The 15,835-nt window shown below is 46.1% G+C and overlaps 1 protein-coding gene across 4 annotated transcripts in view; it reads left to right on the top strand.

Moving 5' to 3' along the window:
- Window positions 1-15,835, top strand: part of TENM2 (teneurin transmembrane protein 2) — a 984,758-nt gene that overhangs the window by 954,629 nt on the left and 14,294 nt on the right. For all 4 annotated transcript variants that reach the window (XM_011947738.1, XM_011947740.1, XM_011947741.1 and 1 more), the window contains 2 exons: window positions 11,493-11,789; window positions 13,836-15,450. In XM_011947738.1, the coding sequence (XP_011803128.1) occupies window positions 11,493-11,789; window positions 13,836-15,450 (1,912 nt within the window). The remainder of the gene's footprint in view (window positions 1-11,492; window positions 11,790-13,835; window positions 15,451-15,835) is intronic.

Genomic DNA, 15,835 nt, shown 5'->3' on the forward strand with positions numbered 1-15,835 from the left:
GCCTGCCTTGTCTTCCACTCCTTTCTTCACTCACTCTGACCTTGCAAAAACATGAAGTAGGCCAGACGTGGTGTCTCACACCTGTAATCCCAGCACTTTGGGAGGCCAAGGCAGGCAGATCACGAGGTCAAGAGATCTAGACCCTCCTGAACAAAATGGTGAAACCCCATCTCTACTAAAAATACAAAAATTAGCTGGGCGTGGGGGCACATGCCTATAACCCCAGCTACTGGGGAGGCTGAGGCAGGAGAACCACTTGAACCAGGGAGTCAGAGGTTGCCATGAGCCCAGATCGTGCCACTGCACTCCAGTCTGGCAACAGAGCGAGACTCCATCTCAAAAAAAAAAAAAAGGAAGTTACATCATGGCATCTGTAAGCTCCATAAGTGCAGGGACCAGGTCACCCCTGTATCCCTGGTGACAAGTGCCATGTGGAGGGTACTCAGACAACAGGTGACAAAGAAAGATGTGATAAGTGTGCCTTCTATAGGCTTCTTCTTAATGTGTAAATGCTCCCCTACCAAAGTGGGTATAAATTCACAAATACATTGCCCCTATATCTGTCTGGAATCCTTCCACTGCAAGAGACAGGAAGTGCACTCAGAGTAACTTAAAAGGGTAGATGCTGTCTCACCTAACAGGGCCACCACAAGGGAGAAGCTGGCCTTAGAGACTCCAAGATGTCATTAAATGGTGTATTAGTCTGTTTTCACGCTGCTGATAAAGACATACCCAAGACTAGGAAGAAAAAGAGGTTTAATTGGACTTACAGTTCCACATGACTTGGGAGGCCTCAGAATCATGGTGGGAGGCGAAAGGCACTTCTTACATGACGGCATTAAGAGAAAATGAAAAGAAGCAAAAGTGGAAACTCCTGATAAACCCATCAGATCTCATGACACTTATTCACTATCAGTAGAATAGCACAGGAAAGATCGGCCCCCAGGATTCAATTACCTCCTCCTGGATCCCTCCCATTACATGGGAATTCTGGGAGATACAATTCAAATCAAAATTTGGGTGGGGACACAGCCAACCCATATCAGATGAACGTCTGTCTCTTTCTCTTTCTCAAAGCCTCCTTCCATCCCATGGCAGGATTTCTCTCTCAGCAGTTGACCTAATTTTCTCCTACAGTAGACTAATGTCCTCTTCACATTGCAGGGGAGGGAGGTGGTCAGGCAGACTTAGCCAAAGTTGGCTCCAGACTTATATCATCACAGCTAAGTGAACCCGGAGGAAAAAGGAAGGGATCTCCCCCAGCATTTTTATTTTTCATAAAATATCTCATGGAAGAAACATTGACCTGGCAGAGGGAGTTCACATTCCCGGGCCAATCACTGGTCAGGGAGATGGGGATCTGTGATGAGCCAGGCAGGCACAGGTCACATGACCATACCTGTATCTTACAATAGACATCTCAGTAAAAGTACCTAGACAGGGAAGCCCTAGAGAAAAGAGGTGCCGTACCCAAAAAAGAAAGAAAGAGATACAAGGTTAAAATACAAATATCCCAAATATGTGCTACATCCTCCATCCCTCCAAAGCCTAATCATAAGGCAAAACTCCTGGCCCTGAGGATCTCTTGAGGCACTATTGCCTCCCACCCTAACAAGCCTTTTTTCTAGGCTTTTGGAAGAGAGAGGTAAAATCAACCCCTTCTATTAAGATTTAAAACTTCTACTCTTTCCTAAAATGGATTTTGTGCAGGGTGATTCTCTTTGTAAAGGAAAGCATATAACCATGCTCTAGGATATTTCTTCCTGATTATGATTTACATAGAGATTGCAGAAGCAAGAAACAGCTACATGTGTAGGTAGCAGAACAAAAGAAAAATTGCTTCCAAGATAATCTTCCATCATGATATTAGTATTAGTGTTATTAGTATTCCAAGAAGAAGTGGGAGTCAGTAATTTTGTTTTGGCTCACATATAATTAATATGACATTGCAATTATGTGTTGACATGTGTTACTTTTACTTATGTGGCAAATCACCGTGACAGAGGAGTGAGGTGGGGGGATGGGCGTGCCTATGTGTGTGTGAACACACACACATGAACTCAGTTTGCGTGGAGCCCACTCAAACAGGTCTGTTAACACACACAAGTCATTATGAAAGCCTGAATTTTCACAGCTCCTTCCTGCCACAATGCATTCATTCTTCACGTGACTAATATTTTATATTTTATATTTCAAACACCTCCTGTGTTCTTGGCACTATGCTAGGCACTGAGTGTACATTAGTGAACAAAAGTTTTCACCTTACATGGTGAGCAGCACTTGCGCAGACAGAACTCGGGATAAATTTAATATTAGCTTAAATAACACATAATTAGAAGGGCAAGCCTCTGCAAACACATTAAATAATATATTCCCCAAGCAAACATCAATTTTGGCTGGCTTCTGTTTTGGATGATGATGTGGAAAAGTGGAAAGACCCTAATGGAGCTTATGCCTTTAGCTCTTACACCTTAGCAGGAGAAGCAAATAATAATCAAATAAATGTGCAAACAATATATAGAAATTGTGGGTCAGGTACGGTGGCTCATGCCTGTAATCCCAGCACTTTGGGAGGTCCAGGGGCGTGGATCACCTGAGGTCAGGAGTTCAGGACCAGCCTAGCCAACATGGCGAAACCCCATCTCTACTAAAAATACAAAACTTAGCCAGGCGTGGTGCCGTGCACCTATAATCCCAGCTACTTGGGAGGCTGAGGCAATAGAATCACTTGACCGTGCTAGACAGAGGTTGCAGTGAGCCAAGATGGCACCACTGCACTCCAGCCTGAGTGACAGAGTGAGACTCTTTCTCAAAGAAAAATAAAAAGAAATCGTGATGGGTGCTTTGGGAAAAATGTAGGGTGGAGATAATATGGAATATATGATATAGGTTAAGCATCTTTGAGAAAATGACATTTGAACTGAGAACTGAATGAAGAGTAGGTAGGAATTTCCCAGGCATGGAGTGAGGGGAAAAGCCTCTGTGCTAAAGCTCTAGCATGTGCAAAAGGCCCTGAGGCAGAAGAGACTTCTGCCTGTATCCTGAAGAGGATAGCTCCAGTGTGGCTAGAGTAAACCAGCTGAGGGTAAGGTCAAGGGGTAGAGCCTTATCTTGTTGGCCCTTTTAAGGATCTTAGAAATACAGAAGTCTTCTGCAGATTATCCACCCGGTACATTCAAATGAGCCCTCATCAGGAGCCTCCTTCTTGGACACTAGGAAATATACAACATACCTGACTCCTGGAAGTTCAGGTCAAAGGATAACAAATATAGTTTATTCCGGTCATCTGAACTGAGCCTCCATACCAGACACCCTCTGCCCCTTCTCACTGCATCCCTACCAATGGACCACCCACCTGCACCAGAATACTCACAGCATCACCTGAAAACAGCCATGCTCTGCCTGTGCAAGGCTCTTGCTCATCCCCTGTGCTTTCATCTGCTGATCCTCCCCACCTGGAATATTCTCCCTGACTCTTCTCTCACCCTCACCTGTCCAAGCCTTACTCATACCCAGGCCCCCACCGAGTAGCACTTTCTCTGGGAAATCATCCTCGTCAGTCCCAGCTCTGGCTCCATGTCCTTCCTCATTGCCACAGTTCCTTCCCTATGTCTACTGCCATTACCACACTAAAAATGGTTTTTGTTGTTGGCTCACCTGTTGTTAGTTATCCCCCTCTGGCCTGTGGCCTGCCCCGCTAGGGCAGGAGTCATAACTGTCTTGTTCTATCTTAAGTGACAGTCCCAGTAACAAACACATAGTAGGTGCTCAGTAAATATTGAATGAAACAATGAATGAATGAATAAATGAATGAATGAGATTTTCCACTGACATAATGAAAACCCTCTCCCTCCCACCTCTGCCTGTGAATTCCAGGTTCCAGGGGCCTTCCAGAATGACTCTAATAGGTCTTTGGAATGAAGCTTTTCAGATATTTGGAGACCACAGATGTCCTAATCTCATATATATATTCTTTTTTTTTTTTTTTTTGAGACAGAGCCTTGCTCTGTCACCCAGGCTGGAGTGCGGTGGCACAATCTCGGATCACTGCAACCTCCACCTCCCGGGTTCAAGCCATTCTCCTGCCTCAGCCTCCCAAGTAGCTGGGACTACAGGCATGCACCACCATGCCGGGCTAATTTTTGTGTTTTTTAAGTAAAGACGAGGTTTCATCATGCTGACCAGGCTGGTCTTGAACTCCTGACCTCAAGCGATCCACCTGCCTCAGCCTCCAAAAGTGCTGGGATTATAGGCATGAGTCACCATGCCCAGTCTAATCATATTTTCTATTCTTGATTTTCCATGTTGGAACTTTAGATCATCAGAGTTAGCAGGGTTCTTGTACCAGTCTGATTCAGTCTGCTTATTCACTAATGTTCATTGAGCACCAAGCACTTTCCAAAACAAAATAGAGACACAAAGAAAAATAAGATAAAGTCCCGACTCACCAGTTCACAGGCCATTACAGACGAGGAAACTGAGGCGTGAGTGGTGAAGGTATGGTTTTGGTATGGCAAAGCTGAGCAGTGGCACTGATGAGTGTCAGAACTGCCACTCAAACTCGGGTCTTTCCACCTTTCCACCTGACCTCCATCCAAAACAGCAAATCATCCAAAAATAATGTTTGCTTGGGGAATACATTATTTAATGTGTTTGCAGAGGCTCACCCTTCTAATGATGCATTATTTAAGCTAATATTAAATTTATAGAAAGCTGTTTTGTCTCCACAAGCACTGATCCCAATGTAGCATTGAGTCTTGTTGTATGGGAGCTGGGGATAGCTACTTTTAAAATCCCAGGCTGGGCACGGTGCCACACGCCTGTAATCCCAGCACTTTGAGAGGCCGAGGCGGGCGGATCATGAGGTCAGGATATCAAGACCATCCTGGCTAACATGGTGAAACCCCATCTCTACTAAAAAAAATACAAAAAAATTAGCCGGGCATGGTGGCAGGCACCTGTAGTTCCAGCTACTCGGGAGGCTGAGGCAGGAGAATGGCATGAACCCAGGAGGCAGAGTTTGCAGTAAGCCCAGATCACACCACTGCACTCCAGACTGGGAGACAGAGCGAGACTCCATCTCAAAAATAAAAAATAATAAAATAAAATAACATAAAATCCCAGAAGACTGACCCAGAAAGAAACTGAAGATGTCCTCTAGGCCAGGCTTTACCTCTGGGTAAGTAAATAACTAAACTCTCCAAGGCAAACATTTCTGTTTCTAAACATCGCCAGAAGTTCTGGGAGACTCTCGTGACCTCCCTCACTAATCTTTTTTGGGTTTCCCATACTCAAAGCAGGATGGGCAAAGAGTTCTTCTCTACGTCTAACTGAAATCTCTCCTGCTGCGTTACAATTCCATTTCCTGGAGGGGATCCAGCCCAGTGTAATTTCCTCCCTCGTGTTTCTCAAATCACTAGCTCCCATCATTGCCCCTGGAGCTGAGTTAGAGTCACCGGTTATAGGCCCAGCAGGGCCATTTTGACGACAGCGTTTCCTTTTCTCCGGGTTTTTTATGAGCTTCCTTGTGACAGGCGTATGCTTGGTGAGATCAAAACGTTCTGGGGGGATATTCCACAGGGGAAACTACCTCCCAAAGTCTGCCCTCTGCAAAAATAAAAAAGCATGCTAAATAGCTGAGTTTTATTAACTGGGGAAGCCAGGCTGAGGAAAATGCCCGATAATTAAAAATAATGGCTTCCTTACAAACACAAAATTGTATTAATTTAAAAATTGGTTTCTCTATCACTGAATTCCTACCAAGCCGACTGGGAAGGGAATCGTGCTGATCCCGGCAGTGAAAATAATTCAAAATAACTTTTATGTTCTCCAGGAAGCCTCAAGGTTAATTTAAATATTGCTAGCCGGGTAATTTAATTCGGAATAAGAGAATACTGCAGCTAAATTAAAGCTCCCACATGCTCTAAACTGGGGGGGCAGATATCCTCAAAGGGCCGATCATGCCTGTTGGACCCTCCAGCATCTCGCACCCACAGCTGGAGCACCCCCCTTTATAAATGGCACCCTCATAATTAAAGAAATTTGATTAGATTACACAGCTGGCCTGAACTCCTTGGCTCACCTTCCAGTGAATTTTTCAGATTTAATTATTAGAAGGATTGGACATTTTAATAGAAATTTTCACATTTCAAAGTTAACTCAAACCTGTGCTATCAAAAAATCCCATTGTCCCAGGGACATGGTAAATTTGCAAGTAAAAACCCACCCTAAGTTATCCATGGCTAATGGCTAGCACCTATCATTACTTCTTTATAGTTGGTGCACCTTAGTCAATGGTCAGAGGCCTCTCAGCTCTAAGTAACAGCAGCAAATCCCAGGGTGGCAGTCAGAGGTTAGGGACCCCTCTTCTTTGTTTACCAGTATTAGTTCTTTCTGTAATCACATCTAAGCACTAACCAGGCCTGACCCTGCTTAGCTGATGAGATCAGGAATGTTCAGGGTTCTTTCTATAATCTAAGCACCCTCACACACTAATATTATTATTATGATAGTCAAGATCACATATATTATTTACATGTTAGCCTTTCCCATGATTACACATTATAGTGCATTATGCACACATATATACATCTATACACACATATGATTATATTATGGTTATATATGTGATTTTCCCATTGGTCTTTCCCAGGTAACTTAAGATAAGGCCCTTATATCACACTGAGTGTATTTTAACCAAGAGTACACATCAGAATCACCCAGGAGCTTTTAAAAATCAAAAATCCCCAGCAGGGCACGTGGCTCATGTCTGTAATCCCAGCATTTTGAGAGACTGAGGCAGGTGGATCACTTGAGGTCAGGAGTTCGAGACCAGCCTGACCAACATGGTGAAACCCCATCTCTACTAAAATATATAAAAATTAGCCAGGTGTGGTGGTCCACCTCTGTAGTCCCAGCTACTCAGGAGGCAGAGACATGAGAATCACTGGAACCCGGGAGGCAGAGGTTGCAGTGATCTGAGATCATGCCACTGCACTCCAGCCTGGATGACAGAATGAGACTCTGTCTCAAAAAAAAAAAAATCCACAAGCCCCAAACCCCTATTCCCTGAGGAGCTGCTTCAGCAGGCGCGGAGCCAGCCGAGCAGCAGTGCTTTAAGAGAGCATTCCATGTGGTTTAGAATTGCACGCTTGATGGAAAGGCCGTGGTCCAGCATCCCTCAATCCTAGAGGTGTACAGCCTGGAGGTTAAGACAGCAAGCTCTGTATGGGGACCCTGGCTCTACCACTTAGTATTTATCTACACGTGAGCAAGTCACTTGAACTCGTCTATACCTTGTGTGTAAAATGGGGATGATAATAGTGCCTGCCTGAGAGTGTTGTGTAAATTAAATAAAACAAGGGCAATGCTGAGAACAACACTCAGCCTGTGTAAGTGCTCAGCATGTTGCTATTGCTGGGGTTTTTCTTCCTTGTATACCAGAGCAGACACGAAGCCTGGCATTAGCCGACACTCAATGTTCAATAATTAGTAAATGCACTGGGGCCCTATGATATGAGCAAAAAGAAGGAAAAAGGAAAAAAAAAAAATAAGGAAAAGGAAGGAGGAAAAACTAAGGAAGGCCAAGGGGATGGAAATAAGTAGGCATGATTGGAAGTCAAAAACCCTGAAAATTCTTCCTCGTTGTTGTTGCATCATTCATTCTGCCTAACAAAATGTTGGAGAGGTCTTGAACCAAAATCTGAAACCCATAGGTTTAAGAATGATGGTGGCCTTCCGCAGTTGTCCCAGATGACCCAACCCAATGTGACCAAGCTTCTGTTGGCAGAGATGATGATCTATCTTTCTGAGCCCCATTGTGTGTTTTGCTCTGAAAATGATGACTCCAACCCCCAATAATTCAGATGGCATTAAGTTTTGGACCTGTTTAAAAAAAAAGAAAAATCCCACTACTCAGCTTTTCCGTCTTGACTGTTCCCAGTTGCTGTGAGTTGTTGATAGGAATCTTCCACTTGAAGTTAGGGTTCATTATAATCCCAAGAACTCACCAACTTTATTCCTCTCCCCATGCTTTGATGCATTCTCTTTTCTTTTTCTTTTTGTTCTTTTATTTGTTTGTTTGTTTTTCAAAACAGAGTCTCACTCTGTGGCCCAGGCTGGAGTCCAGTGGCATGATCTCAGCTCACTGCAACCTCCGCCTCTCGGGTTCAAGCAATTCTCCTGCCTCAGACTTGTGGGTAGCTGGGATTACAGGCACACACCACCATGCTTGGCCAGTTTTTTTTATTTTTAGTAGAGACAGGGTTTCACCATGTTGGCTAGGCTGGTCTCAAACCCCTGACCTCAGGTGATCCGCCCGTCTCGGCCCCCTAAAGTGCTGGAATTACAGGCGTGAGACACACGCACCTGGCCTATGCATTCTCTTTTCTAATTGTCCTATGATAAATATCCTATCTTCTCTCTGAGACAACCTTATGGAAACAGCAATGGTTTGGAGAATCTGCGGTACTGGGTTCAAATTCCACTTCTGCCACTTGTTTAGTTATGTGACTCCTGTAGACCTCAGTTGCTCTGTTGTAAAATGGTTTCTATGTCATGAGAGTGAAAATGGGATCAGGTGTGTAAAGCACCTAGCATAGCATCTGCCAAAGTATCAGGGGCTTGTATCAATTTAGATTAGTTTCCACTGCTAGTAACAGAGATTAGCAATAGCAAGGGTTTAAAAAGGATTTACACTTGTTATTTTCCTATGATCTAAAAGGAGCTTAGGGAAAGCAATCCATGGCTGTATGGATTAACATTGATGACACCCAGATCAACAGAGATCTAGACTCTTTTTCTCTGGATAGGCCGTCATCCTGGAGGTCTCCAGCCCCAAAGTCACCTCATAGTCACAAGGTAAATGCTGAAGCTCCAGCCATCACATACACATTTCACCCAGGAAAAGGAGGAAAGGGAAGAATGAAAGATTGCCTATCTCTCAGCTGAGTCAATTTCCTTCAAGAATATTTTCCAGAAGACCAGCCAACAGCAACCACTTACATTTTGTTGGCCACCCCTGTCTCTGAAGGAAGCTGCAAAATGTGTTTCTTTACCTGGGCACAAAGCTGTTTCCCAGAATGCAAGTGTCTGTGGTATTAGAACTATTCCTTGTCCCACCACCACTCCCCAACCCCCTGAAAAGCTGTAATGTGGAGCTTTCAGGGGCTGTAAAAATGCTTCACAGTCTGTCCATCATTTGACACATTTCAGGGCACTCAGTAGACATACAATACAGGAAGCAGTAAAGCTGGTGAAGTGTATAAGAGGTTAATCGGTTAAAGTCTGAAGGCCTAAGTTCCAGACCAACCCAACCACTTCACTGCTGTGTGACCTTGAGCAAGTTTTGTAACCTCTCTGTTTGAAGCTATTTCTTCATTTGTCAAATGGTCTTTGTGAGCAACAACTCAAACTATGGATGCAAAATGCCCAATACAATGCCTGTGTATATTAGTCCTCAGCATATATTAAAGTCATCATTACTATCAGCTGGGTGTGGTGGCTCACACCTGTCATCCTAGAACTTTGGAGAGGACAAGGTGGGTGGATCACCTGAGGTCAGGAGTTTGAGACCAGCCCGGCCAACATGGCGAAACCTCGTCTCTACTAAAAATACAAAAATTAGCCTTGCATGATGGTGCATGCCTGTAATCCCAGCTATTCAGGAGGCTGAGGCAGGAGAATCTCTTGAACCCAGAAGGCAGAGGTTGCAGTGAGCTGAGATCACACCACTGCACTCCAGCCTCAGCAACAAAGCGAGACTCCATCTCAAAAAAAAAAAAAAAAGTTATTATTACTATCATCATCACCATCACTATCATCATTATTACCAGTAAGTGCTGTTGAATTATTAGGGTAAAGTGAGGAGGTACCAGACATCTCTCGAGTCTCTTCCTTCTGCCTGTTTACATTGTCCCTTGCCTTCAGCAGTCACCCCAGGGATATCTGGATTTGCAGTCAGTGAAGCTGTGAGAGTCTGGGCTGAATCTGGCTCATTTCATTCACTTCCAGACACCCACTGAGGGCTAGCTGAATCTCAGGAGTCCCTCTCCTTTGCCCCTCACCAGAGTCTAGTCTCCCAGCTCTGCCTTCTGGGATAGGCTTTCTTCTCTGATCAGATCAACTTCTAAATAAATATTAAATTATGTCTGATGTGTTCCCCTATTCCTTTCAAATCTAAGTAAATCAGTTCATCCCTTTGTCGGAAATCCCCTAGCCCTGCTGAGGCCTCCCCACTGATGTCTCGCATTCTTGACAGTGGCAAGATTTTTCTCTAGATATTAGAAGGAAAGAAGTTCACATAGGAATGGGGCTTCGTATTCCCAAATCTTTGTAAAATATGGATTTCTAAGCCCTGTTCTCCACTCTTCTAGGTAACTTTACTTAAGATTTCATAAGAGGGCCAGGCGCGGTGGCTCACACCTATAATCCCAGCACTTTGGGAGGCCAAGACAGGCGGATCACAAGAACAGGAGATCGAGACCATCCTGGCTAACACGGCGAAACCCCGTCTCTACTAAAAATACAAAAAATTAGCCGGGCATGGTGGCAGGCACCTGTAGTCCCAGCTACTTGGGAGGCTGAGGCAGAAGAATGGCATGAACCCGGGAGGCGGAGCTTGCAGTGAACCCAGATCGTGCCACTGCACTCCAGCCTGGGTGACAGAGTGAGACTCCATCTCAAAAAAAAAAAAAAAAAGATTTCATAAGAAATCATGGCACCTGTTCTTAAAGATCATTAGCTGAACTAATGATGTGCCAAAAAGAGTTACAAGTGTGCAAATATGCAAACTCTCTTGCCCCCAGGGTGACCAGGCAGCCCAGGCAAACTCCAGGGTTCAGGTCTATTGTATATTGCTGTATAATTTGCACACTGTACAAGTTTCACCATTCACACTTTCTACAATCCTATGGCACCCTTTGTAATTGTGCAGTGCACAGCCTACCTAACTGTCCATCGCAGCCATGCCCAGGTTAGTCGTCTCTGTCCACAAGCTGCCTTATTTTTATATTCTATTGCACCATACAAATGCTACCATTTTCTTTTCTTTTCTTTTCTTTTTTTCTTTTTAGATAGGGCACAATTTCAGCTCACTGCCATCTCCACCTTCCAGGTTCAAGTGATTCTCTTGCCTCAGCCTCCCCAGTAGCTAGAACTACAGGTGCACACCACCATGCCAGCTAATTTTTATATTTTTAGTAGAGATGGGGTTTCGCCATGGCTGGTCTCAAACTCCTGACCTCAGGTGATCCACCCACCTTGGCCTCCCAAAATTCAGGGATTACAGGCGTGAGCCACCACGCCTGGCCAAATATTGCTATTTTCTATCTGTGCCGTGATAAGGAGTTTAGAAAGCACTACTCTAACTTTGGGGTTATTGCTTCCTCCAATGAACACTTATGCCCTGGCCATGCCAGCCATGTCCTCCACAGAAGCCTGAGCCGGCATGCCTGGGTGATGTCTTTCAAACCAGGCCTGTTGTGTTTTCCTAGGTCCATGGAAGAAATCTCTTGTCCATCGACTATGATCGAAATATTCGGACTGAAAAGATCTATGATGACCACCGAAAGTTCACCCTGAGGATCATTTATGACCAGGTGGGCCGCCCCTTCCTCTGGCTCCCCAGCAGCGGGCTGGCAGCCGTCAACGTGTCATACTTCTTCAATGGGCGCCTGGCTGGGCTTCAGCGTGGGGCCATGAGCGAGAGGACAGACATAGACAAGCAAGGTCGCATCGTGTCCCGCATGTTCGCCGACGGGAAAGTGTGGAGCTACTCCTACCTTGACAAGGTAGGTGAACATGCTGCCATGACAGCAAGGGCTTTCTGTTATTTCTATTATTCCTGCCACTCTTTGTGTGTGTGTGTGTGTGTGTGAGATGGAGTCTCTCTCTGTTGCCCAGGTTGGAGTACAGTGGCACAATCTCGGCTCACTGCAACCCCCTCCTCATGGGTTCTAGCGATTCTCCTGCCTCAGCCTCCTGGGTAGCTGGGACTACAGGCACCCGCCACCATGCCAAGCTAATTTTGTATTTTTAGTAGAGACAGGTTTCTGCATGTTGGCCAGGCTGGTCTTGAACTCCTGACCTCAGGTGATCGCCTACCTCGGCCTCCCAAAGTGCTGGGATTACAGGCGTGAGCCACCGCACCCGGCCATTCCTGCTGCTCTTGTAAGCTAGCCTGATATGCTTTGCCGTGAGACATCTTAACATCTTTACTTCAACTCTACAAGGACTTCCCTCCTGCTCCCACCCTTATAGGGGGAAGAAAATCTGAAGGCAAATGTTATTCATAGCTCAGCACTATTACCATTGGGGTAGGGGGCGGGGGTGCTAGACACTCAGTAATGGCAAAAAGGACGAATTGTCTGATTCTATTCCAAAAAAGAAAAAAGTGCCGTTGAAGCGGACAGAATCATCCCACTGGCAGCGCGGCTCATCATTACTTATGAATTGGAAATGCAGTGATTCATTTCTGCCTTACCCTAAATTAAGCCATCAGGATGGGGAATTTTGCCTAAAATTCAAGCACACAGAGCAACCCTCTCCTACTTGTCCTGTTGGCTGAAACAGCTCATGAATTCTCTCTACATGATTCCCTGTGTCTGAAAGTGCCAAATTCAGGTCTTCGTGCTGGAAAAAGTTCAGGGTGGGGTGGCGGTATAAAAAAAAAAGGTCCCTTTGGGCATGTGTCAAGACTTTTGAAGGCTGCCCTGGCCATGTAGTCATTAGACAGGGGCTTGCTCAGCCTGGGCCTCTCACCTAGACTCCCCTTGGTGCAGGTCCGCTCCTTCCTTTCTCACCAACTCATTACAGCGGTGACCCACAGACAAAGATGTTACCTCTCTGCAAGACAGAACTGCTGTCCCCTTGGTCCTTCCTGAATGCTGTCCTCATTATGCCTGAAATACAGGAATGATGGACCAGGGGAGCAGGAATCTCCCAATTGCCTCTAATTGAAGTCATTTTTTTCCCAAAGAATCAGTGATTCTAGGTTATTTCATCTTTGCAGTAGCTTCAAAATGCAGGATGTGGCTGGGTGCAATGGCTCACACCTGTAATCCCAGTGCTTTGGGAGGCCCAGGTGGGCTGATCACTTGAGATCAGGAGTTCAAGACCAGCCTGGCCAACATGGTGAAACCCCGTCTCTACTAAAATTATGAAAATTAGCCAGGAGTGGTGGTGCATGCCTGTAATTCCAGCTACTCGGGAGGCTGAGGCAGGAGAATCACTTGAACCCGGGAGGTGGAGTAGGTTGCAGTGAGCTGACATTGCACCACTGCACTACAGCCTGGGTGATGGAGTGAGACTCTGTTTAAAAAAAAAAAAAAATACAGGATGCGTTTTCTCTTTTTTAGATTTAATCAGGGTATGTGTGTCACACAGCTCCCCTGTTGGACCCAGTGGCAGTCATTTCTAAGCAATCTTGGGGTTCCTTGTTACTGAGCGTGGATGTAAACCTCATGCCTCTCACTTCAGCTGTCCAAGCCCTCAATTTTTAAAGTATCATCCAAGCAACATCAGTATTTGCAGGGAGCTTGTTGCAAAATGCAGATTCTCAGGGCCCGCCCCAGATCTACCAAATTAGACTCTGCCTTTTTACAAGATCCTGAGTATTTTGCATGCATATTAAATTTGGGAAGCACTGGTCAAGGCAACCACCATGATCCATCAGAATTGGCATGTCCAGTGAAATCAATCTGTTTAATCTGGTCTAAGCTTCCCATTCTTCATGACTTTTGAGTTGACGTGTGGGGAAATGGACTAAATTCTGTCTGTTTGAATGCTTGGTCCTCAAAAGCCAACTGATACGTTCTGTTCCCCTTTCCTTTCTGCAGTCCATGGTCCTCCTGCTTCAGAGCCAACGTCAGTATATATTTGAGTATGACTCCTCCGACCGCCTTCTTGCCGTCACCATGCCCAGCGTGGCCCGGCACAGCATGTCCACACACACCTCCATCGGCTACATCCGCAACATTTACAACCCGCCTGAAAGCAATGCTTCGGTCATCTTCGACTACAGTGACGACGGCCGCATCCTGAAGACCTCCTTTTTGGGCACTGGACGCCAGGTGTTCTACAAGTATGGGAAACTCTCCAAGTTATCAGAGATTGTCTACGACAGTACCGCTGTCACCTTCGGGTATGACGAGACCACCGGTGTCTTGAAGATGGTCAACCTCCAAAGCGGGGGCTTCTCCTGCACCATCAGGTACCGGAAGATTGGGCCCCTGGTGGACAAGCAGATCTACAGGTTCTCTGAGGAAGGCATGGTCAACGCCAGGTTTGACTACACCTATCATGACAACAGCTTCCGCATTGCAAGCATCAAGCCCGTCATAAGTGAGACTCCCCTGCCCGTTGACCTCTACCGCTATGATGAGATTTCTGGCAAGGTGGAACACTTCGGTAAGTTTGGAGTCATCTATTATGACATCAACCAGATTATCACCACTGCCGTGATGACCCTCAGCAAACACTTTGACACCCATGGGCGGATCAAGGAGGTCCAGTATGAGATGTTCCGGTCCCTCATGTACTGGATGACGGTGCAATATGACAGCATGGGCAGGGTTATCAAGAGGGAGCTAAAACTGGGGCCCTATGCCAATACCACGAAGTACACCTATGACTACGATGGGGACGGGCAGCTCCAGAGTGTGGCCGTCAATGACCGCCCGACCTGGCGCTACAGCTATGACCTTAATGGGAATCTCCACTTACTGAACCCAGGCAACAGTGTGCGCCTCATGCCCTTGCGCTATGACCTCCGGGATCGGATAACCAGACTCGGGGATGTGCAGTACAAAATTGACGATGATGGCTATCTGTGCCAGAGAGGGTCTGACATCTTCGAATACAATTCCAAGGGCCTCCTAACAAGAGCCTACAACAAGGCCAGCGGGTGGAGTGTCCAGTACCGCTATGATGGCGTAGGACGGCGGGCTTCCTACAAGACCAACCTGGGCCACCACCTACAGTACTTCTACTCTGACCTCCACAACCCGACACGCATCACCCACGTCTACAATCACTCCAACTCGGAGATTACCTCGCTGTACTACGACCTCCAGGGCCACCTCTTTGCCATGGAGAGCAGCAGTGGGGAGGAGTACTATGTTGCCTCTGATAACACAGGGACTCCTCTGGCTGTGTTCAGCATCAATGGCCTCATGATCAAACAGCTGCAGTACACGGCCTATGGGGAGATTTATTATGACTCCAACCCCGACTTCCAGATGGTCATTGGCTTCCACGGGGGACTCTATGACCCCCTGACGAAGCTGGTCCACTTCACTCAGCGTGATTATGATGTGCTGGCAGGACGATGGACCTCTCCAGACTATACCATGTGGAAAAACGTGGGCAAGGAGCCGGCCCCATTTAACCTGTACATGTTCAAGAGCAACAATCCTCTCAGCAGTGAGCTAGATTTGAAGAACTACGTGACAGGTGAGGATTCTACCACCAAGGATGGGCAGTGGCTCCCTGCAGGGTGGTTGTTGCCATAGGGAACTTGGGAGGAAGGTCTCCCATATGATGGTAGGAGAAGCCCACGGGCCATAAAGCCCAGGCAATGCGGTTGGCAGCACTACAGTGTCTAGAAAAGTAGAGAGACGGCAGTACAGAGCAGTCCTGAGGACTGTTTGAAGATGTCCCAGCCACTTTCATGTCTAGTCAGTTGAAATAACTTTCTAAAAGCCCTTCCTACCCCAACAGAGGAAAGCAGTAAGAAGCGGAGAGAGAATAGGGCTCTGGTGTCAGAAATATCTGGTTCAAATTCTCTCTCTTCTATTTATAAGCCAAAGGACCTTGGGCTAGTTGTCCAAGCTCTCTG

The sequence above is a fragment of the Colobus angolensis genome, unplaced genomic scaffold, assembly GCF_000951035.1.
Source record: "Colobus angolensis palliatus isolate OR3802 unplaced genomic scaffold, Cang.pa_1.0 Scaffold27, whole genome shotgun sequence".
Classification (NCBI taxonomy): Eukaryota; Metazoa; Chordata; class Mammalia; order Primates; family Cercopithecidae; genus Colobus; species Colobus angolensis.